Below are 26,561 nucleotides of genomic sequence, written 5' to 3'. Positions count from 1 at the left end.
AGCATCCGCTGCAGTTATGAGGTTTAGTCCTGCTCTTAATTAGCTATATACAACCGACTGATTTATGGCTTCATTTGGCTGAAAACGCCACTCTGGGTTTGAGGTTTTTTGGAGATGTCCTTCTCGAAGCACAGAGGAGCCGACAATGCTGGTTTGTGGAGATCTGAGAGGAATTCAAGAGGGACAGAAAATAGAGTTTTAAAATTTAGAGACATAAAAGCGGGATTAAACTATTGTGCGGGAGCAAAATGGAACAAGTAAAATGGAGAGGTGATGCCCTCGAATCCACAATCCCAGCAGTATGATCTTCAATAAAAAGGATGTCAGCAGCACCGTGATGAACAATTTCTGCACTACTAGTGAAAAGTGAGAGCTCTGAAAAATTACATCTTAAATGAAACCTAGCAGGGATGTAAATGAGAATCATTTTGATTTAGAGAAGCAAATGGAAACTCATAGTGTAGCCATGTATATTTAATTCACATGCAGGGATGGATCTTGTAAATCTGCAGGTGGACATGTTCCAAAAAGATGTTCCAGTCCAGAACCATAGGGCTTCTGTACAAAGTGCAAAAGACAAAATGGAGGTTTCAGTGGAAGTATAGAGACTGAGATGAAAAGTGAAACATCAGTCCGAAAATGCTGAATGTATCCACTGGTGGCAGTCCACTGGTTGAAAATAAAAGAGGAATGTAAGCTGGATGAGAATGAGGGGTTTGTACCTAGTGGAGGGAATTCGCTATGTAATTCAAGGCACACGGGTCACATGGTAGTTAAAGAGGGGCTAAAGGATCATGTGAGGACAACACAAGGACACATGACCCAAATGGGTGCCAAAATATACTGGGTACATGGTCTCTGATTTGCTCAGATTTTGCATTGGGACTTGAATGTTTGTGCAGTTGCGAAACAACACTGTTTATGGAGGGTACATATGCTAGCGGTACTGTACTGTAATAATATGCTCTTAGTTTTCAGACTTTGGATGTTGATTTCAAAACCACTGGCATATATCTACATAGAGATATGCTGTGCAAAGGCAAAACAAAGCAATTTTGAGTTATCTTAGAGCACACACAAAAAAAAATTTGTACGAAATATACTTGACAGAAAGAAATATGCATATAGTTTAGGGATGTGCATCCCACTCGAAATATAAGCCAATTTATTTTGGCTTTAGTACAATGACATAATTATGGCTAACAGAATGTCATGATAAAAAATTTATATCACAATATTCAGGTTAATATCATTTTTTTTCAGGTTTAGGTATCTATACACGAATATACCTTTTATATATATATATATATATACACACACACACACACACACACACACACATACACACAGTATATATAGGCTATATGCTTTAATATTTTAGAATAGGAGGTCCCTCACATAAGGATCATCATATTAGGGATTTTTTGGCATTAACCCCTGTTATAGACTGTGATATGTCTTTGACATTAAGTTTACATTCAGAGAAATAAAATGAAACTGAAAATTGTTATCAAAAAATAAAATAAAATGCCTGTTAACTTTGAGGGACATATGTAAATATAAAACAGACAATAGTAAGGAGGTCATATAGATTTTCTGAAAAGTACGAGCAAAGTTCTAAAAACATTCAGGGAAGAACAGAGGAAAATGTATTCAAAAACGTTGCATGGGAGGAATGGACAGGACAAATAACAAAAGATTAAGTCTGTGAACTGTCTGCACGGCCTTTTGTCAAAGTAAGCAACATATGCCTGTGGTTTCCACGGGAACGTTAAGATTCTCATTTGTGGGTTTCCTGTCAGGTTTCCACAGAGAGACTTATGTGGGGAGTCTGACATAACAGCCGGTAGTCAGTTAGCTGATGACCAGACAAAAGTAGAGGGAGAGAGACAGAAATAATTCAAAACAAATAATAAAAAAGTAAGTAAGCAGGGAAAGATCTGATAGAACAAAAACATTAAAGAGAAAATAAAATTCATCTGCAAGTTGTTTGTCAGCAGCTTCTCAAAGTCGCCCTCTGTTTCTGGAGGAAAGATTCTCAACCGCTACTCAACATCCTCTCGTTTTGGAGGAAAGACTTGCCAGTGTTTCCAACACTTTCAAGTGTTTCCATTCATTTCATCACCAACAGATAATCCTGCCTTATGATAATCATTGGCTAGACAGCATAGTAGACAATGTAAAAACAGCACTTTAAGCCACTTACCACCTAGAAACTGTGTAAATGTCTCTAACTGAAACATAAGTTGAATTTTGTACAAGAATTAGATGCACATCCTCTTAGCTGTACTTAAGGGACATGTCACAAACTTTACAGATGCCTTAATACAGTAATCTCTGGGTCGCATGCCATTGGGAACTGAACTCAATAATATGACATATCATTTCCAGTGACAGGCTGACGAATGACCCTGTTTTAAAGATGGAAAATGAACATATGACATGCATCTTAAAGACATGACAGCTTTTAGTCAGCTTAATTCAGACCACTGCTTGGAGTTTCATGTCTCACTCCAGCCTAGCAAAAACATAAGGAGCCGAATGAGATTGTCACAAATTAAACTGAAGTTTGATTTGCCCTAATTTTTCCATAAACCTCCAACTTGCATGTTATGCAAATGCAAATATGAAATTCAGCCATGTTTTTTTTCTGAGGCTTATCGACATTACAGAAATCAATTCTGAAAAATGAAAGCACAGATTAGTCGAAGGAAATTAAGATTTAGGAATTTGAAAAATGTGTGTCAGTTTGCATTAAACTGGAACACAAAAAGAGATGCGAGTTTTAGTTGGCACACACAAAAAAGTAAGAGGACAGTTAAATATAAAAATAAATAAATGCCTAATAAAAAGTGACCAATATTAAATGACAAATAAATACACACATTACAAAAGTTTGGGATCAGTAAGGGGTCAAAAACACATGAAATCACAGCAAAAACGCATGAGATTGATCAAGTGTATATATATATTTCAAATAAATACTATAAAAACTAAAATAAAAACGTTCTATTCATCAAAGAATCCTGAAAAAAAAAACATGCATCATGGTTGCCAAAAAAATATTAAACATAATAATAATAATAAGAAAAGTTTCTTGAGCAGCAAATCAGCATATTAAAATGATTTCTGAAGGATCATGTGACACTGAAGACTGGAGTAATGGCTGGTGAAAATGACATTTTAAAATGTATTAAAATAGAAAAGTTATTTTAAATGGTTTAAACTGTATTTTTATCAAATAAATGCAACCATAATGAGAAAAAGAAATCAAAGACTTACAGTGCCCAAACTTGTGAACGGTATTGTAAATTAGCCAAAGGAAATTGAGATAAAAGGATAACAACTTTTTAAAAAAGCAACAACAAAAAAAATTAAATAATAATAATAATTTGCCCACCCTTTTGGGAAATTATCATTGTACAGATTTTTTAATAAAACTTATTTTGCTTGACTGATGTGCAAAGAAAAATTAAATGTCACATTTAACACCAATCGTAAGTCTTTGCAAATTTTGGCAGTGGACTGCACGAACACCAAAGTGGTAAATAGTAATCTATGGCTAACCCCATTTTCCTGCCTAAATCAGACCGCTGGGCGAACGTTACGTCACTAATTAATATTCATGAGCCAGGCTGATACAGTTTATAATGAGTCCTCCCCACTTTTCAGATAGTGGTATACGCTCCTGCCAAAGACCGTTCCTTAACCTTCTAATTAACGAGGAGGTTGTCAGGACATAAACAGCTCCCCATCACATACACAGTGCCCCTTAGGTGAACTCCATTCCCACATTACCCCAATGGAAAAGTAATGGCCATTATATAGCATGTTCTCTTCTAGAACAAAACTCTTTCTCAATAGTAAACGGACAGAGAGGGCATCTGTCCCATACTTAGTTTAGTTTTAACATGACTATATGCAAGTGCTGTAGTTATTTCAGCAATCTACGTTGTTATTATTTCTAAGCATATCCTATGTAGCCCCGTCCCTTGTCCTAGTGTCCACTGCACTCGTTGTGTTCTGTGTTCTGGTGTGTATTTCCGCAGCATGAAGGTAAGATCTTATGGATTGCTGAATTAATCACTCATGATAACTTCCGTTAACTCTACAATAAGTAAATCCACTTCACCAGATAATTACTCTTCGACAGCGGATGCTATCCGCAAAAAAGCGTAAGTTCGAACACAGAATTCTAAAGATGTCTGCTGCACTTGTTTCTCTTGAACATAAGGTCTATTAAACCATGACTGGATTACTGTGTAGAGCATATTTAAACGTACAATAGAGGATGCGAATCTCATCCACACAAGGTGACGGTCACTCCTGCATAACCACAAACCTCATTCTTTTTTAAATCTGAAAGAGTGTATAATCAGGACATGGTTCAAGCTGGGTGAACTACTGTATGATAACTTTCAATCAGAAAAATGAAAGAATCCGGCAGCATGTTACACAAGATAAACAAGCCATTTTCACAGGTCCCAGACCTTAATAATGTTGTGGGGAAGGGTGCATCACATATTACTTTTATTTGATTGATTTAAAAGTTTACATGCTTTATATTTACAAACTCTCATGTCGTTCTGAACCTGTTTGACTTTCTGCCTCCAGTGCAGAACGAAAGATGATATTTTAAAGAATGTTTCAACTGTTTTCGTCAGTGGAACCCAAAAGACACTGGACTTTCATTGTATTGACCGAAAAAAGAGAGAGAGAAAAGAACATTTTAACCAAAAACCCTTCAAACTGAATTCTTAATTGTGTTAGTCGATTACCTGTTTGACCTGGACTTTATAGATGTGTGTGTTTTTTTGGCACCAGATATAAACAGGGTCTTTTGGTTAAGTCTAGAGATCATACTGTCCCATATCATATTACACAAAATCCTGCAAACATCAAAGGCCTGACTAAATCATTCAGAATTTACTGCCTAAATCACATGTGGCACAATAAAAGACAGCGTGTACGCCTGCCACTTTCCTATGTCAGCCAGACATAATAGCTTATTTGGTCTCCGCTGTAAGCCATGGTTGTTGGCCATGTGATGACAGAACTCACAGCAATGATTGAGCTATAATAAGTCCAACCACAAATCTTTCTCCCAGCGGCCCGCATAAGGAGAATGACCTTTGACCAGTATGGTGTTCAGAATTCTATGCACTCTATGGAAGGACAAAAAAGGTGTAAGGGGATATGAAGTGACTGATGAAGGCAGCTGCATGAAACAGCAGAGATCAACACTGTCGCGTTAGGATTCTTGGAAAACGCTCAAGTGTCACAGTTACAGCGAGGAGTGAGGCTTTCTGTTGCTTCTTCTGCCAGTTTTTGTTTTCTTTACTTAATTACATGACTTGCTGACTAATAAATAAAATTGATCCAATTATGTGTGCATTAATCATAATTATTCGCAAATCAATATTTGTTGAGAAAAGTCCCTTAAAGAAGATAATTTGTGGCAAATGAGTAAATTAAAGAGGCTTCAGAAATCAATATATCCATTCAGTTGTGCTCCACCTAGTTGTTTTTGAACACACAAATATGTCCTGTAAGAATGACTGAAGTTTAAACTGCTCCAACAACAGGAAAACCATTTATTATGGAAATACTGGCTTTGCGTTAGTTCTGCCAGGAAGACTCATTCAGATACTTCACTCATTCACAAAATAGGTATCTGTAATTAGTTGAATTTTGTCACTCATTCATCCCCTTTTCCAGCTAATCACAATGTCTATTTCATCTTTAAAACCCCACTAAAGCCATGTTTTTCTATCAGTTCGCCAGGTACTTTAAGACGGTGCCCTTAAAGGGATAGTTCACTTTGAAATTAAATTTTGGTATGTTTTAGCTTACCTCAAGGGCATCCAAGATGTAGGTGTCTTTTTTTCCGCAGTAGATTCAATTTTGATATTTTTAGGTCAAACCGTTCTTGTCTGTCAGTCATATAATGCAGGTCTGTGGTCACCACCTCAAAGAGCATGCACAGAGTCCAAATTAAAACAATTCCCCATCGTCCAAATTAAACAATTCCCCATCGTAAGTACACATTGATGGCCTGAGACACGAAACGAGCAGTTTGTGTGAGAAAACGAACAGTATTTATATCGTTTTTACCTTTTGTACACAGTGACGTCCAAGTGATCTGAGGGCGCGGGCGCTTCCTAGTGTGTGACGTCTACGCAGACTGGTGCATAGATATATACACTAGATGTCGCCTTGGCGACGGCAGTTCATTGAACGAATGCCGTAGCCAAGGCGACATCTAGTGTATATATCTATGCACCAGTCTGCGTACACGTCAGATCAGAACGGTTAAAGAACGGTTTGACCTAAAAATATCAAAATTGAATCTACTGCGGAAAAAAAGACACCTACATCTTGGATGCCCTTGAGGTAAGCTAAAACATACCAAAATTTAATTTCAAAGTGAACTATCCCTTTAAGTTATTGTATCCAGACTGGGTCAAAGTCAGGGGTTAGACCAGGGGTGGACAAACTTTTTGGCTCAAGGGCCACGCTGGGTTTTAAAATTTGACAGAGGGCCGGCCCAGTAGCAGATTATGAAACACAATCTCATGAAAGTGCATATCTATACCACGAATTTTATTTCTCGTGCCATTTATACTCCAAAATGTTTTTTTTTTTTTTCGTGCATATGCTACGCACTGTAAACCCCTTGGTTAGGATTAGGGGTGCGGAGTGCGTGCCTATTACACGCCATAAAGTGAGTATCATATGCACGCAAAAACTGCGTTTCATAAGCACTACAAATACAATTCGTGGTATTCGCACTTTCATGAGATCGGGCTGAGCAAACACATTTACGTTGTGGCAACGTCTGCGCGAAATTCAACAACTAAGAGACGACATTCTGACAATACATTTTTTTTATGCTAGATATCCCCCATTTAGCATGTTATGTTTTGAGGTTAATTTTTAATTAGTCAGATGTTAGATAATTATAGCCAATACTTTTAAAATTTTGTTTATCCTTATTATTATTTAATGGGCCTAACAGTAAATTAGAAACAAAACACCTGCAAGTGTACACTTAGAAGAGTAAAAATGACAGAAGGTTACGTTAAATCAACTTTATTAAAACTGCATATGGCAATCAATTTGCACTTCCAAAAGTCATACATTTGTGGAAAAAAAAAACGAAATAAACAACTATACACATTTATTTTAAGTATAATAAAATAAAACATAAAAAGCAAAGGCAGATCAGAACATTTAATGAACAAAACCGGGTTCTGTACATGGCAGACGGGAGCGTAACGTTAGTCGAAAGCCGGGCGATAAAAAAGGTCGGTAAACGGAATCAGTCAGGATACATCCACAAATCCAGAGGAGCAAAGAAACTAAATAGCAGACAAATCAAAGGAAAAAACTAAACAGGTGTGCAAGTGGTTACCAAACATTTTTTTCTCTGTGAGTTTCCAAAAAAGGAAAATACATTAACGTGCAACAAGTCTATGCGCTTAAGTCGCTGTCTGTTTGGTTTCCATGGTGACGCGTCATTGCTTGTTACGTGACACACCGCAGCCACAACAGCGCTGAATGAATGATGATCTGCTTTTATGTCAATAAAACGCAATATAACGCAAAGTATTGCAAGAAAAAGGCTAAATTAATGCGATCTTGAGACAATTTTTTAAATACTCGACGGCCCGGATTAAACCTAAGCCTAACTGTTTATATGGTTAACATGCCAAGGTATGTGGCCCGCGGGCCGTAGTTTGCCCACCCCTGGGTTAGACTCTCGACCCTAGCTGGCTCTGATGGCTTTCTATCTTCCTCCTTCTGACTGTTTGGACATGGGCCTGCTCCAAAAGGACTAACTAATGTTACCTGATGGCCCAAATCTACATAACCTAACCCAAATCTGACTCCTAGAACCCAATGAGATGGGAGCCTTGGGGGTCTTTTGCTAGTAAGTGAAGTCCCTCATTTGCATTTATTCTAATCTGCAATTTTATATCAGATCCACATTTAGATTGATATAAAAAGTAAACATTAATGTAAACAGCTATAATCTCCCTATTATCCTCTGATAACAAGCATAGATGCCCGAAGTCTGATCTCTCGAGCTTGAACTTTCACTAGTTTAGGGCTTATTTTTAATTTACTTAGACAAAAGAAAGTACAGATTTTGAAGTATCTGTAGTTTGTTTGTGTTTTAGTCTGGTTTTCCCTGTTCCCTTTTGCCTGTGTTCTCTTTCATTGTTAGTTTCCTTTGTTGCTCATTACTCTCCATGGTTTTTGATTGTGTTTGCATGTGTCCCTGGTTACGTTAAGTATCCCTGTATGTATTTAAGCCCTGCATTTCATTCTGTTCCTTTTTCGTTTATCTTTCCCATATATGTTTAAGTCTAGTTTCTGTTTTCTCCTGCGTATTCCTGTTTTCTGAGTATTTTGAATAAAACGTATTTGAGTATTTCTCCTTCGTCGTGCTATTTGACCAGCATAACATGGCAAACATATTGACAGAAAATGTCATATTGGTGCATCCTTGGTCTAAAACAATGAAAATAAATAAGGGTAGGGTTAGGGTACGATAGCATGTGCTCTCAAGTAAATAAACAGACATTTGTTTTTTTGTTTTTCTTTTTTTTTTCATTCAGGTAATTGTGCTTCAAAAATTTGGGACAATGACAAAGAGCTAAGATGCACATTAAAAACAGTCCGATAATACCCTGAAAAATGTTGATAGCTTTTATGCCAAATTGTTTATCATGCAAATTGTTTATCATGCAAATTGTGTTGTATGTAAAGTTTCCAAGTGGCCACCCAAATATTTGGTAGTTTAATCCTCTTATATCGAAAGAGACAATGAAGTTACGAGAGATAAAACGGCAGTGATGTGTCTGGATTACACTTCTCAAAATGAGTTTTTGGATTACAGTCCTACTTCAATTTAACCTAAAGCCCCATGTGATTTTAAAATGAAGTACTCATATTTAACTTTAGTGAAAACATTTGACACATTAATGCTGAGCGAAAAAAAAAAAAAAAAAAAAAAAGCAAACACACAAACACAAACCTTCCATATTTCATTAAGAAACTACTATTTTAACCCAGATGTTATTTGCTTTTTTTCTTTGGACCCTTTAACAGCATGCATTATTCACTGATATGATAATACTTGCACAACACAGCTCAGAGAGCATTACCCAAATTCTTTTATCATCTTATGTGCTTATTCACAAGTACCCTTTCTCCTAAATAATGTTTTCCATTTGTAATAAACGTATGTTTTGCAAAAAACAGACAGAAATATTTTTTTGTTTTTGTTTTGAAGACCAGATTATCATGATTGGGTCTTGTAGGCTGGGGGAATTAACGGGTTAATCTTTGCGATTAATTTGAGATGTTTAACGCGTAAATTACGCAATTAACGCAGCACTTTTTTTTTTTTTTTGTCAAATTTTTTTTTTTCATCCTTTTTAATGATTTCCTGTTGCGGCTGCTATTGAAAAGGCGAAAATATGCTGTCCCGCCCCTCCGTGTTCGGCGATCAGGTTTCATTCTCGCGCAGCTTTCATGAGCGGGTCTTTTCTGCTCCGTGTGTGCCGCGTTCTACGTTGTGTGTGTGTGTGTCGGCGCGCTGCGCTCTCTGTTCAGTGTTCCACTTCGAGTTTGCGTGCGCGTTCTGCTCTGTCAACGGCCCAACCGCTCGAATCATGTACCGATCACGCACTGGAAAAGCAAAGTTCGCTCAAATAACGTAAAATTTCTCAGTAGTAGACTTCTGTTTGCTGAGCTGGTATAGTCATGCTGGGCAACAATGGTAAATGACCTGCTCTGATCACATGCTCTGGTAATAATAGCTTTGTAGGACTATATTTTATTTTGATAATTAGTAAAAAAAAAAAAAAAAAAAAAAATCTGTTAAATTGATTATGTTGATCCATTATTGAAAAAGAATAATATAGCCTATTGATATTGATGTTTAATATTATTTTAATATAGGACTATTTTCTGTTCCTTTTTTTTCCTGTGTTGTTTAATTTAATTAGGTGATTCTAAGTTAAAATATTGATGATTACAAGCTTGGGGGAAATGCAATTAATTGCAATTAATTACAGCAAATTGTGCAATTAGTTCGTTTTTTAGGGAATATATATATATATTATGTAAGGGAATCAGTGTCACCAAACCATTAAGGAAGTCAATGGTCACCAAAACTCTTAAGTTACCAACATTGTTCAAAATATCTTCTTATGAAAGAATTTTCTTTTTTGAGTGAATTATCACTTTGCATCTGTGATCACACTCCATCTGCAAAGGGTTCACCCCAGCAAAAATTGGCATTGTACACATGTGGTGCTATGTAATAATGTAAAGAGCAGCAGACACAGCGGGTCACGGTAAATGTCAGACACCGAGGCAATGTGCTGATCACTGCTGCCCACCGCTACCGTAAAGTTCTACATTACGGGTGTCTAGCACTCTGAGAGCCTTATGTTTTACTTATAATAAGGATTTGATAGATTTAGTTGGAACACACTTTGCACAGCAGCACATTTGAGGCAAAAAAAGTAAAAGAGGAACCTGTGAGGGTTATAGAAAAGTTGTAGACTGGCTAACCCAAATGGGAATAATAATAATTATAATAATTATAGGACATAATGGGTGAAGAGAACAATGTGTAAGATTTAATTTGAATCGTTGCCCTTTGCAACTACGCCACATTTCATTGCCATTTCTGTGGACAAACCACCCCTGTGTAACCTATTTGTTGGTAGTGGGAAAGGGAGAAGCGAACTGACACTTGCCAATGCCATGCACCGTGTCAAGTCATCCCAAGTGTTGCTAAAAACAGAGTCTGACAGACCTTTTCTCTGCATTGCACAGATGATATTTTACTCATATAGCGCAGCCATCTCACTTGCACAGAAATTAGATACATGTGTATGTGTGTGTGCTGGAGTTTGAGTGTGCAAGTATTGTGTGTACGTATGTCTGAGGTTGTGCATTAAGTGTTAAGCAACTAAAGGCATCCCCAGAAAGAATTAATAAGATGTCGAGGTCACTGGTTTCACACTAGTAAAACTGCAATTGAACTCCAACTTGTTCTTTCAATTTTAATACTAAAGAAATACACAAGCTTATCACTAAAAAGCAACACGGTCTGGAAACTATGTAAAGCAGGTGTTTACACGCCCTTCATTCTTTTGTTTGGTTTTGCTTTCTTGAACAACCGAGTGAACAAGTTCCTGTTTTTACTGACTATCCGCTGTGAATTAGACGTGCAGGTGTTTAACTGTTGAGCGCTGAGTTGGCTAACTCTAAACTAATATACATAACAGGCAATTTTGAGGTTTGTCACATTAGGGTGCCGTGGTCATGTAGAAAACAAGAACATAATATTGGCTTAAGATATGGGGATCTGCCAATAGTCACCCATTGCTAAAAATAGGACATTAAAGAGACATAAAAGTCATAAACCGGCATCAAAACATCCTACAAGAGCACCACAGATTAATGTGTTTGGGACATTGATTGTTAGGCCACAGTTCCAACAAAAGAAGTGTCATTTCAATTTTTTTTTTAAGCAGGATGACAGGCTTGTCTAGATTTGCATGTAAAAGAAAAGTGAGAGAAACTGTTTTCTGTGATTAAATATAAGGCAATAATCACATCTAATTAGTATTAAATGTGATTGGCTTTATCTTTATTAATGCATTTAAACAAATAACACACACACACGTGCATTTAATGAACATTTATCTGCTGTTTTAAACAAGCTTTTGTTATTTATTCAGAAATCCAGGTAAATTCAAAGGGTTTTCATACCTTATGCAGATGCACACACATGGTTTTTCCACATTTCCCATCAGATTAGTTTAATGTGAACATCAGCATTAAAAACCTCATTAGCCCTGTAAAAACTCTTACTTTGACGAGACACCTTTACAATGATTCCCTATTACTGTTTGCTTTATGTTCTTTACTTAATATAAAGTACCCTTGCTCAGATAATTGACACGTTCACTTATCTCCATTAATAAAAAGTCAATTAGCCTGCCAAGGAATTGGGCTTATCCGCTGTAATAGAGGCCTAATGAACTGCCCTCGAATCAAGGCCTCAACTCACTCTATCTTCCTGCACATTTTCTCACACAATAGCGCAGGGGCAGATACAGGACCTAAAACAGCTTTTATGTTCTGTATCTGCCTTTCAGCCGTCAATTAGAAATGTTCCAGACAGAAGCTCAGAATAAGTCAAGAGGTTAGTCAGACATGAAGTCATAGCACTGAATACAGACGGTGGCGAACAGTGATAACAGGCAGACTTCAAATAAGTCTGCCGTCTGACTACTCTCTAACAGCACATGTAGTCGATACTAAATGATAAAACGGAATGAATAAATCTGTATAGAGGCGTACTAATTCTACTTTGGCAACAGTCAAAGTGTCTGAAGAAACACTTTTATTTTTTAAAGGCTGTAGTCTAGATGGAAATAGTGGTCCACACGCATTTTTTTATTTATTATTTATATCTATTCTGCATTTTCTGTCTGAATAAATAAAAGCAATCAGCTTTGAACAGGTCCTTGAACAGAATGTAGCATAAAAACAATTCCAAAATATACACCCAAAAAACAGGTACTCAATGCCAAAAAGGTATTTGGTTGGCTAACACTAAACAACTGAGCCGGTAAACATTCCAACTGTCTATTGTTTAAACTAATCCATAAGAAACATGTCCTGAATTAATACCTGACAAACAAATAATATAATATTTTTTGTCTTCAAAAAACTGTTTGTCACTGTCAGTCTTGATCAGCCATGGCTGTATTTCATGGTTTGTTTTTATGTTTTCTATAGCCTTGACTTCACATTGTCATATGCAGCTGCAAGCTGGCGGTAATAAACAGTAGCATAAGGGAGATATTACACAACACATCCACTTCCTGTGGCAAATATTTGATAATATAAGTCTGATACTGTTTTTCAAGCACCTTGTTTAGATAGAGACACCCTAAAATTTGCAGAAGTGTGAACCGCAATGCCCACGAGAGCCCTTCTAGCGTGAGACAGACCTGTGCACAAACTCTTCCTCTGTGCTCTCTAAACTATGTGTAACTGTAAGATTAATGAAAGTTAAGAAAAAAAGACTGTTTCAATGAACTAGTGCAGAATTAAAGGAGCATCAGCAAAAAAACGGGCTAAAATGTGGTGTAATTGGAATAAAATATTGCCTTCAACCTAGCTCATTAATTATTGTTTCAGATTATTATAGTAAAAGAACAGATTGTGTAATTCTTAAACTGCGTCAAAAGCCACAGGGAATGTTCCTCTTTGCAAAAAAAAAAGAAAAAAAGACTGCAATAATGAAATTATATTTTAAAGTTGCAAAATACAAAACAATACCAACGTTCCCCAGCACTTTATGGACATATTCTTACATGTGTAGCGATGTTTTTTGCTTCTAAACGGCAGTCCTCCCTCCTATGAATGTTTTACTTGTAGGTTAGAATGCAAATGACTTTTCATTTTTGTTAACAGTCCCTTGTGAGTCTAGTTTACAAATAAATTACCCATAAAGAGGGTCTTTCTCCATCATTTACTGAAAAACAGGTGGTACGCTAGGGACTTTTTTGTGAGAGAGGGACACTTGTGCTGTGTCTGTGATTAGTATCACCAGTTATAATGCAATTTATGTTTATTCATTATAATGCGTTAACTTTGACAGCCCTGAATATTGTATTAAAAGAAGATTGATCTTTGAAGTAAACATTCAAAACGACAAAAAATTGTTAAAGGTGCAGTGTGTGATTTTTAGCGGCATCTAGTGGTGAGGTTGCGAATTGCAACCAACAAAAGTTACCGTCGTCTGAGACAGCGGAGAGTAACCAGTTAGGCAATGAGGTTTCTTTACAACGATAAATTAAGAAATTAGGTTTTTATTTTTATTATTCAGTAAAACGATATGTTATTGTGTCAGTGTTTTATTCGCTGACTTTAGCTAGCTTCCTTGCACGAAGAACAACATAGTAACGAAACGTGTTTGTCCGTTTAGGGCTACTGTAGAAACATGTCGGCGCATTTCAATGTAAGGGGACCCGCGCGGTAGCCTGGTTCTACCAGACTCTCGTACATTTCATTTGTACAGAGAGTCTGGCCTCTCTCCATTGAGAAACGTTTACTTCCTTGTAGGCGGGTTCTCTGTTAAAGTTCAAAACTATTGGATCTGCCCAGAGTCACTCAGGATCTGCCATAGCCAATCGCTAACATGTGGTCGTAACGTAATGTCATGCGCCGAAACCGGCCGGAAACAACAAGTCCGAATGATCAGAGGATTATGTTTAGAATAAGATGTCTGTCTTTTATAAAGTTTATAAAGCGACGAGAATACTTTTTGTGCGCAAAAACAAACAAAAATAACGACTTTATTCCACTATTCATTTCCTTCTCTCGATAGATAGAGCAGTTTGATAGAGCAGCGCGTCTGTGTTGTACGTCACACTATTGGCCGACGCCAGTCATGTGTGTGATCACATCAACGTCATCGTTCTCAGCCACTCCCTCTGTTCGCTGATTGGTCCTACAAAAAATTGATTTCTGGAAACCTAAGAATATACAGCAGTCCCAGACGTAGTACTGAAGGAAAATGAAATTGAGCGGAAGTGCGTAGGAGGGCGCAGCCAGGCTACCCGCGCGGTGTATGTAGATAGAAATGGCTCATTCTAAGGTAATAAAAACATAACGGTTCATTATGTAAGGTCTTTATACACCACTGAAAACATTATGTATATGATATTGTATTTCTGTCAACAGATCCTCCTAAATATTACACAATGCACCTTTAATTCGGCACATTGGCTGATGGCAGTGGAGCATGTTTCTCTTTGTTCACTCCGGTATGGTAAAATTAAAATGAGACAAAGTAAGCTCGCTCAAAGCTGCCTGTATGACTGGGACAGACGTGTGAGAACTCCCTCCAATAATCTCATCATCACTTTTCATCTGAAACAAAGGCAGGTCTCTGTCGCTCTCACACCATCAAAGAGGAGAAGGGTTACAGCATAAAATAAGCCCTCAAGGTCTTCTATCTTTCTTATTTTCCTGTGAAATGTTTAAAAATAGAATAACTTAATTAATACAATTTTCACCATAGAGATTAAGTTAAAGTCACATTTCTAATCAGAAAGCTTTTTAGGGTCCAGAAAGCCCACACTGTAACCATGGAAACCCCTATCTGACAGAGCCGTTATCAGCCAATTAATACAAGAAAAGAGCACTTTTATTGCAGAAACAAATTCCCAATAATACCCTTTAAAAAAAAATGTAAAAATTGCCAAAGGGCAAGCCGTTAGCTAAGACTAGGTTGATGTCCACAGAATATAAAAAATGCCCGTCTGGGTAGACACTGCAAAGAAATCAAACTAACACATTTGAGCATTTATGTGATTTTACCCATCTTTACGTAATGCCCATGTGTCTGTAATCAGTAATCAATAACTCATGCAACTCTGCACGTATGCTTGTAAAGATTCATGGCTTGTTGGGCTTATTATTCTGGCTGGCTGCAACTTTTTCAACTTTATATAACAAAATATTGATAGAAAACATCTAGGTACTCTAAGGATTTCACATACTTTTGACAAAACTTTTATGTTTAGGTTTTGCATTTTTACATTATGCAAAACAGCTCCCATATGTTTTATAAAAAAAAAAAAAAAAAAAAAAAAAATTCCCCACCACAAACAATAACAAAAAGTATAGCTTTAAAATAGAAATCTGGTGCAATTGTAATTTTTTCATTTTTTTTATTTTTTTTACATTTGCCATGATAATTAAGAGTGAGCTATGCACCATGTAAGGGACACCATTTGCTAGAAATTACAAACAAACAAAAAATAATCTTAAAGTTCTTTTGAGATAAAATACACTTCATTTCATTTTATTAATTTATCTTGTCGTATTAGCAAAATTAATATTATCAAATGTAAACTAAAAGGTTTGGGGTGAGTAAGATTTCCATAAAAAAAAAATAAAAAAAAAATCAATGCTTTTATTCAGAAAGGATGCATTAGATTGACAGTCAAGTGACATGATTATTATTTTTTATGCTGTTCTTTTGAACTTTTTATTAATCAAAGTATCCTTGAAAAAAGTATCAAATTTTCACAAAAATATTAAGCAGCACAACTTTTTTTTTTTTACATTAATGATAATAAGAATTGTGTGTATTGAGCAGAAACTCAGCATATTACAATGATTTCTGAAGACTGGTTTAATTGCTTTTGAATCATCAGCTTTGCCATCACAAGAATAATTTACATTTTAAAATAATTATATTAAAATTCTAAACTGCAATAATTATATTTCACAATATTACTGATTTTACTAAAGCATAAATGTTATTCTGCCATGCTGCACGTCATATACTATCATACCATCTCTAATGGTACAGTAATTTGTGAAGTTACAGTAGTTATGAAATTACATACAACCAACAAGCTACATTGAGTTAGAGGAACTTAATTAGTAGCCTAACAAACACAAATTTTTAAGTTGATTACTCAAAAAAAAAATGAAGTCACTCCAAATACTTGGGTTGTAACCCTGGAACCAATTAATGTAATCTATTTCAGTTCAAATCCAGAGTTATCGTGGCACAAGTTTAATGAAACTTACTTAGCATGTTTATTTAATGAACAAGTAAGATATTACTTGTCAATGGCATTAGCACAGTCGTTGCTTGTGGAGTCAATGTACTGCTTAAATGTAACTACTCTTCAGCACAATGAAAACCACAAAAACTTTTAAATGGAAAACATAACAGCATTAAACACTAACATGTATTTTCTTTCACTAATAAATAACACCTAATTTCAACATTTATTCTCCTTATCCAGTTCTATGCAAAGCATGCTGGGAACACAGCCTTATTTCCAAAGATATCAAGAAAATTTGATTAAGTTGTTACATTTTTATATTTTTAAATCAATTGACGCAGACATTTTAGTTTAAATATTAGGTTGATGTAATGATCAACATTATTATGTCAACAGAACTCAACAAAATAATGTTTGCAACTTAAAAAGTTTAATTACAACAATAAATTAGAATTTTTAAGTTGCAACCACACATTTGTTGTGGTAACGGGTCCCCTGAATTACTTTTTAGAGCTACATCCCTAATGGTACTACAAATATAGCAATCATTCGCTACCATGCTATGTAACCAATTAACTTTTTATGTAAGGGACAATAGCAATAACTAGTAATGACATTCAAACAAACTCAAGCACATACATCATAATCAGAGTCTCTTTTCCAGGAATATCATCAGAGACAGGGACAATGAGAGGAACTTTAACAGCCTGAGCAGCGGGGCAAGAGAAAGATGACAGGGGGAGGGAGCTGGCACAGCAGATGGACACATTCTTGGCATCAGGGTTACACTGGGGCCATCTTTCTCTAATAGAATGTGCCACCCAAGACCTTCAGTGAATGTGAACATCACCTGCTACTGAACACCTGGACTAAAGCCAACAATGAGTCCATAAACAGTCCCATAAACATGCACGTCTCCATCATAGACCTTCTCACATACAGCACAGAGTCCTGATTAGACATCGTGTGAGGCCATTACACATGAACAACTCGCACACATTCACCGCCAACAGACTCACTGATGAAGCACTAATGTAAATGATCATAGCTTGGCTTGGTGATTTTGGTCATTAATGTTGAACCAAATAAACAGAGGACTTAAAAAAAAATAAAAATAAAAATAAAAAAAAAACCTGTACAGTGGAAACACAAAGTATTTCGACACTTAACTCAATGAATTTCATTGCTTTTAACCAGGTGGTCTCAAGGTGATTTTAGTGGATCAGTTCAATTCCCACAGGTGTCCTAACAGAATAACCACAGTTGTTATCCATCACATTAGCTAAAGACATGTTACACAAAGGCTAAACAACCTAATGTGCAAAAACGAGGTGTCCTTATTAAAAAAAAAAAAAAAAAAATATATATATATATATATATATATATATATATATATAGTTTTTTTCTTATCAAAAACCTAACTTGTATGGATGATTAGAAGTGCCACTTAAAAATTCAATAAAGGAATTATCAATTAATTTGAAAATAAAAATCTAAATGGACAAATACTTCTTAAATTGACAAATTAATAAACATTTAAAATGGTTTATGTTTAAAGGTGCAATTAAATATTACAATCAAATAATAAATTAATAAATCATATTTCAAAATAACAAATAAATGGACATTTATAACTGAATTTAATTGTTGTTAAAAATACTAGTAAAATGTAAAACAAAAATAATAATAAAAAAAAAAATTTTATTCATAATTTTTAAATGCAACTTTTAAATTGCCAATTGCTTTTCTTTATTAATTTATCAATCAAGTAAAAAAAAAATGCCATTGGTCAGTCCACCGGTTCCACATGAAACAATGAACTCTCAACTGAATTTTAGGACTGTGTTTTGACAGACAATATTCTTGTGCTATATTTCTTTAAAATAAACTTGGTTTAATATTTCTTTAAAAATAAAATGCAAAAACATTCATATATTTTGTATTTCGGATTACGTTTTGGGAGCTTTTGGGAGCCAATTTATAACAAGTAGTGTATATCATTTTTTTGTTTTGTATGCAAGTTCTTTCATGACATAAGAAGTTCATAATTATGACTCATGTGTTATATTCCAGGTTTAACTTGACAACCAAATCAGTGTGTTTTGTGAACAAATCATTCAGACCTTATGTATAACGAATGTATAACATTTAGTCTACAGATTTTGTTGTATAGCGGTCTCAGTTATATTGAGAGATAATGCACTGCCATGAAATTGAAAGTCGTAAAAGCCACAGAGCCAACAGTCTGATTTCAATGTGTGAGTGTGTTTTCCAGATGTCTTTTTAAAAGTGCTAAGATAGATTCAGCATATAAATGGCTACCAGTGGCGGACTTTCATGGTCAGATGGTCACATGTCCTCCAAAATAAAATGTCATTGGCAAGACGACAGCTTCAAAGAGCCAGACAAGACTTTTTAGTATGATGCAAGATAGACCAAGAGCCCTTGTGTCCTGCAGTCCTGGTACAGTAACGTCCTTGGATATTTCAAGCGGGTTTTGCATCTTGAGTTTTTGGGTAAAAGCCACATTTTAGTCTGTGTAATTCAATTTGCTGCATCGTTTTTCTGCATTTTGACTCCAAGTCGATCATGGTTTCCCAGTTCTGATCCTCCGGTGGAAAAACACATTTTGCAAACCCGTACATGCGTTCTGACCATGGTCATATGCAAATATGTACAAATGCTAATAATTAAAAAAGTCAAGGCAATAAATCTTACCAGATCCCTCGTGTGTTCCCTCAAGTTGTTTATAGGGGTTGAACTTGGGCTTAGGAGCCACAACAGGAGCAAACTTCTTCGGAGACTGTTGCTGGGATACAGAAATGCTGGTGGTACCCATGGGTAAGCTGGTCTCCATTCGTGCACTCACATGACCTTGCTGGTCACCATCATTATAGCCACCCCACATGTTTCTGGAGTCAAGAAATCTAAAAAAAACAACAAGACCACATTATTATATTGCACTGAGATGAACAGGTCCCATATAGCATCCAAAATGCCCACAATGTTTGAGGAAATGTAGCAGTGTCTAAATTCCAGTGTTACATTCTTTCCTAAAAATACAGTTGCTTTTATGCATAATATAGATATGGGTGGATGAACCAGCGTGGTTATTTTCATCAGGGACCGAATTCCCATCCCTAGAGCTTTGTGTGTTCTTCTCCCTAGTTCTTAGCTGTGGACTTAGCAAAGGAAACTGTGCATTTCAAACACCAGGCATGGAAGAACTAGATAAAGCTCAAAGTGTCATCAAATCGTATTATTACATCAGAAAATCTGATCAAAATAATGCGCATATCATGTCATGAGAAATGAAGTTCAAATCATGACTCTCATGCAATATTCCAAGTTAAACTTGAAAACCCAAACAGTGTGTTTTCATTCAGACCAGTTTTGTGAACTGTATCCTATGATTTATAAAAAGATTAAGCTCAAAGAAATTGTTTGTTCATGAAACAACTCTCATGAACATGCCAAGGAGAGTTATTAATTAAGTTTCAGTTAAACTTAAATTTGGGTCTGTTTCTCACACAAAGCTGTTGTGTTACAGTGTTCAAGTCATGACAGAAAGATTGTATTTACAAGTTGAGAGCACATGTGCCACCACAAAGTCGAAATTATGAGTGGGAAACTGGATTTAAAAAAAAATATGATAGTGTTGTACAATTAAGATGTAACTAAGTATACATTGGCTTCATAAATTGATTTTTAAAAAGAGTAGCAAAAACACAATGTGCATTACTCGTTCATCATTTTGTAGAAATAGAGTTAAAACAAAACTTGCAGTATTTTTTGTAATTAATAAAGATGAGGTACTAACTCGACAGCAGTGATTTGAACACACTTGTCCTTATAAGTATGACTTTTCACCTCCCAGCTTACCAAAGGGATATGATTAAACCATAAGGACCACATTTATGATACTTTATCCATCACTTCCATTATATTGTCAAGAGTGGCAATGGCATTCCTCAAAAATGTTAGATCGACATGGATAAATCAATTACAGAATGTAAATTTTTGGGTGAACTTTCCCTTTAAGAAAGTGTTTCAGATATAAAGTTTCAGGACTTGGCATCCTCCAAAACCAAAGATGGTGCTAATCATTCCTCAAGTTCTCTGGGACGTGCTAAGGTATCAAAAAAGAGACTGTAATTTGATATAATCCCTTACTACAAACACAGCACTCGCACTTCCATAGTTAGAAGCAAATAATTGCCATGTTGCTAACCTGTCTCAATTTAAATAAAAAATGAACACGTCAACTGAGCGTGATGTAATGAAGAACTGGGAATGTTCTAGTTGTGTCGAAGCTCAGTCAGCTGCCAGAGAACATGACAGCAGTTCAGCTTTCACTGATGTGGTGAAAGCTGTCGTAACAGCAACGTTAACAACAACATTATTGATAACTTCTAATGCATTTATTGACAACTTCAGGGGCATGGGAGATAACTGCATCATCACAGCTGAGCTCTAGCCAATGTATAGCTTATTTACTTTAATCCTTTATTTGTGTTCAACTTGTATCTGAGACAGACATATTTACATAGCTGGTGTTGTCTACCTGTTTAGGCATTTAGCTGCAGGGTCACTTCAGTCTATTTTGCATTATTTCCAAACGTAGGAAATTACTTGGAAGGAGACTGATAAAAAAAGAAAGAATAATAATTGTATAGTGACAGTATACTGTAGGTTTAATATGGCCTTTTACAGTTTGCGCCGCATGAGGACGATGATAAATCGCTCAATAGATAAAATGTTTGGTATATTTATCGAAAATGCTGTGGGATCGGACACAGATTTTTAAGTCATTCAGCTTTTCTTGAACATGGTAAAAAAAAAACAAAAAAAAAACATGAAACTAAGAATAAACATGGTATACAAATCTCTCAATATCATCGACATCAAACTGCACACTAAATAATGTTACAACTATGGTACTTGTTTTTAAATAGATAATCCAGAAAGAAAGAGAGACAAAAAAAGAAAATAGGAAAAAGAATATCTCACTGGCTGAAGTCTCTAATAGCTGTTGTTTTACCATCGCAACCGTTCTGAAATCGAATGAAACACTATTTGAACTATTTCAACACAACAGCTTTCATTTTTCCCCCCGCTATTGGTCTTTATTGTGGGTGCCATTGTTGCTTTTTGTAGCTGTGTACGCTGTTTGCCTGCTTCTAACTGATGCAGACATTACGTTTTCCCTCAAGAGACGAGCAAAAAGAGCCCACGCACAATCGTGTTCTAATATCGTCTAGCCACGCCACACGGCAAAAACTTCTTAACCAAGCTTCCCCATTGATCCTCCTGCATCAGAGCTCTCCATTTCCCATCATTCTGCTCACACACACATCTATCAAGGGCCATAAAAGGGAACAGCGCAATGACAGGGGACATTATCACACAGTAATGGTTTTAACACACCTGAACTCTCTGGCAAAGGATGAAAAAGATCGTTTCACAGCAGACGCGATGGGATTGAGGAATCTATACAGCACATTTCTTCACAAACGCTCAAGGTGTGTCATACTTCCTGACCCGTGCAGTGCTGCAGACTCTATTATAATGCCTGGAGAGTGTGTGAGAGAAGAATAAAGCACAGCTTAACCTTAACCCCGACCTCTTCAGTGAAAAGGAAAACAGTGAGTAGGGGGATCAATGTGGATCAAAGAGACTATAGCCTGATGGAGACACGGGAAGTCAATGGGAACAGATACAAAGGGGTCTTCCTTTCCACCATGTTTTGCAAATGCAATATGAGCACAATAAAACTGGTCATTTTTCTGGAACTGTTAACATGCTGTTATCCTGACACAAACAAACTTATTTCGATTTGTTTGAGATTTATTCTTTTTTTTTTTTACATTTCTTAACTTAGGGGAACATGAGAAAACCCCAAATTACCATGGAATTTTTACAATGTATTTATACAATGGATCCAGAAATCTGAAACCACTAGTACAAATACTTCTATTTTGCATATTTTATATGCTTATATTCAGCAAGAATGCATTAAATCGATCAAAACCTTTACATTGTTACAAAAAACATCTATTTTAAATAAATGCTGTTCTACTGAACTTTTTATTCTTCAACAAAAATATATCAGTTTCCACAAAAATATTGATAATAATATGTTCCTTACTGTTTAAAGGATCCGCTAGCTGACTAATCAAATAGATAAGTCCATGTGTTTATAGATATAAGCTTGCTGCCACCTTTCCACTGCCAAACTTCACAGTGACACTTACAAATAGTTAACAGGCCTGTGTGTGTGTGTGTGTGTGCAGGCCCGGACTGGCCATCGGGAGCACCGGGAGAATTCCCGGTGGCCTGGCGACTAATTTGGCCTGCTGCCACCCAGCGTTTTTTTTATTTATTTATTTATAAAAAAATTTATATACTACTACCTTTACCAGTGATCATTTTCGAATTCGTCATTCAATAAAATTATTATTATAAAATACAATCATGAATCTGTTAGTCTTAACTGGCAAGGCTACGATTCGACTTTAAGTCTCAGCCAAACGGTTAAACAGAAAATGCGAGCAGCACCCGATGATGGAGAGAAAACGGCAAGGTGTAGCAGAGAGGGAAAGGACAACGAAAAAGAAAGCACTCAGAGCATCAAAATGTTGCAAAATGAATGACCTGTTCAGGGCTTCAAGTGCAGGTCAGTTTCATCTGTAAATACTGTACTTTTTTCTTCGTTAACTTAGTATTGAAATGCTAGCAAATGTAAGCGGTATAGCGCCCCTATTACTATCGTCACTCAAAATACTGTATGCTAAAGGAGATTAATATTATTTTGTAGTGTAAAGTTACATTAGTAATTTAGCAGACAAATATTAACATTTATTAACAAAAAATAATGCAATATCATTTTATTAATTTGTGAGGTTTAAAACTTGTTTCCTTTCCTTTCCTTTCGTTTTTTTTTTTTTTTTTTTATCAAATGAAGGTGGAGACAGTCAACCTAGCACTAGCTGTGGTGCAATGATCACACATTCAGCCAGGGACAGGGAGTGAGATGACATGTAGAAGCAAAATAAGGTTATTTTTTTTACATATTGTATGAAGTATAGTGTTGCTAAATGTTGGATATTTAAGTAATTTTAAGATAAAAACAACAACATTTTGTCATAAATATAATACATAGATTTTTTACTAAAATAAATGTAGATTCTGGGCAAACAAATTACAATAAGGTGGTTGTTTTACACCAAGGTGGAGACAGTTCTGTTTGTAACATGAGGCCAGAACAAGTGACAGGTGAAGAAGAGACAGGTACAAGAAAAATACGCACACTTTATATATACATATATATGTATGTATGTATGTATGTATGTATATATGAAGTGTGCGTATTTTTCTTGTACCTGTCTCTTCTTCAGGTACTGGTGGAAGGGAGACAGAGAGATATTAGGGCAAATGAAGAGAAGGAAAAGGGAAGTGAGGATACCGTTCAAGAGAAAGCCTTTAATTATTTTACACGGCCCCAGCCTAAGGACTTAGACCAATAAATGTAATTTCGGAAAAAATAGGGTTGTCCGTGTTTCTAAATTTGATTTGGGTGCATAGGATGGCCTGGGTGGGTATAGGATTTCCCGGCCTGAAATTGTGTCCCAGTCCGGCCCTGTGTGTGTGTGTGTGTGTGTGTGTGTGTGTGTGTGTGTGTGTGTGTGTGTGTGTGTGTGTGTGTGTGTGTGTGTGTGTGTGTGTGTGTGTGTGTGTGTGTGTGTGTGTGTGTGGTTAATATAATCTCAATATAATTTGATTTGCAAGGGCTTTCCTAAGGGTGATCAGAACATGGAGACAACACAGGATGACATTTCAGGTTGAACACAGATCTCATTTTGTCTTCTCCATCTACGGTTGATATTATTTTCATGGAAGCCATCTTAATGGCCTGTGACAATCTGTCAGCCTTTACTGTGTTGTCAAGCAATGACATGGCAGGTCATGTGTTGCAACAGACTCTGAGTGCAGGCCCTGATCTAAAGGTTCAAGTGACACGTAAACAACGCCACAGACACTTGAGAATAAACAAGATAGCACACTGCACTCTGACATGACAAGAAGTCGCACACATACACACTTTCTGTATCTCAAGAGGACAGATGATGGAATGAGGACTATTACGCAGACTCTTGCACTGAAAAAAAAAGTGTAAATAAAAATTTGTTAATGAGAATTTTTTTAATCATTTTCCAGTACATTTAAAAAATATATTCTTAAAACACTATTTGTAAAGCAAAGCAGTTTATTAGTTCAAATGATTTTATTCAGACATGTGTGTGTGTACTGTATGTATGTATGTATGTATGTGTGTATATATAGATAGATAGATAGATAGCATTGGTAAATGCTTTGTTTTAAACATATCTTACAACAAAACAAACAGAAAGAGTGGAAAATAAACTTAATTCAAGACATTCTCTCAAAAATGTATCTTGTTTTAAGGATGTTAAAATATATTTACTGGAAAACAACAAAAACATATAAAAAAAAGTATAATATCATTAAATATTAATATTTAAAATATTTATATATAAAAAAAAAAACAGTGTGTAAATGTTCCTGGCAGGTGAGGTCACAGTGTGCATGAGAAATTTTGTCTTCAGCATAGTATGTGCATAGTCCGATTTTTCTCTTTAAACTGACTTATCTGTAAGTGAATCAGTTTAAGTGAGCTCTCAGCTAAATTAAAAAAGTAAAAGTGGCTATATGTAAAATTCAGAAACCCTTGTTATTAGCAACACCGGTGGCCGTTGACTGAACTGAACTTATTGCTTGTGCGTGCACTTCTGCACACATACAAGAAACCAAACTTGATTCAAGGCCCCGATATGTACTGCGTGCTTTCCTCAAATATCAATATACACACACAACATTAATGACAGCAGTGAGAACCAGCAGTTAAGGAAGCATCTGATCATGTGGATATGTTTGCACCAGCTTTGCATGACACATTGTCATTACAGTACAGAATAGCTCTTTTGGCATTATCCTGAACATTGGTTAAGCATTTGTTTCATGTGTCATTGTAGTTGAATCATTACAGACTATCATTGTTTATATTGCTGTTACTGTGAAACAGCAAACTTGATTATTTTAGTTTGTGTTGTGCTCTGCATTTTATGTTAGTGGACTCCATCGCTAATCTAACAAAAGAGAGGCTCCCAGGAGCACGCATAAAATCACATCCTTTTGATTTTCCTGGCAAAAACGTCCCGAGTCCTTCACATATAAATTCTAACATTTAGCCCCTTTAAATTAAAAAAGGTCCATCGCTAATTCTTTCATGACACTTGCAGTGTTTAACAAGGATTGTTAAATACTGCAAGTGTCATGAAATTGGATTGGGATAGATGACTGTTTGAAATCCAACACTTCATCCTCCATGGGACGGACGGACGGACAGACGGAGAGTTTGATATATATGGATGGATGGATGGATGGATGGATGGATGGATGGATGGATGGATGGATGGATGGATGGATGGATGGATGGATGGATGGATGGATGGATGGATGGATGGATGGATGGATGGATGGATGGATGGATGGATGGATGGATGGATGGATGGATGGATGGATGGATGGATGGATGGATGGATGGATGGATGGATGGATGGATGGATGGATGGATGGATGGATGGATGGATGGATGGATGGATGGATGGATGGATGGATGGATGGATGGATGGATGGATGGATGGATGGAATAGTGTTGTCAAAAGTACCGACTTCGGTATTAAGTCGGTACTGAAATTTAAAAAATGTGACGATAGCATTTCCCTCTAGAATTTTGAGCGCTGTTGAACAGATTCTTAAACACCTCTGGTTGGCCATTGTGTTGACGCACTCAACATATGTCTGTGATTGGCTACAATGATCAACGCTTGAAAAACATGTTGTAAATAG

General features: G+C 36.1%; 1 protein-coding gene across 2 annotated transcripts in view; it reads right to left on the bottom strand.

Annotated features, from left to right (window-relative positions):
• lpp (LIM domain containing preferred translocation partner in lipoma) overlaps positions 1 to 26,561 on the bottom strand; it is a 198,368-nt gene that overhangs the window by 120,589 nt on the left and 51,218 nt on the right. For both annotated transcript variants that reach the window (XM_084425934.1, XM_084425935.1), the window contains one exon: positions 19,350 to 19,558. In XM_084425934.1, coding sequence (XP_084282060.1) covers positions 19,350 to 19,539 — 190 coding nt within the window. In that variant the 5' untranslated portion in view covers positions 19,540 to 19,558. The remainder of the gene's footprint in view (positions 1 to 19,349; positions 19,559 to 26,561) is intronic.

This window comes from Rutilus rutilus, assembly GCF_951802725.1.
Source record: "Rutilus rutilus genome assembly, chromosome: 12".
NCBI classification, from domain to species: Eukaryota; Metazoa; Chordata; class Actinopteri; order Cypriniformes; family Leuciscidae; genus Rutilus; species Rutilus rutilus.
The sequence above is the reverse complement of the archived record's forward strand: the minus strand, read 5'-3'. Positions and strand labels throughout refer to the sequence as shown.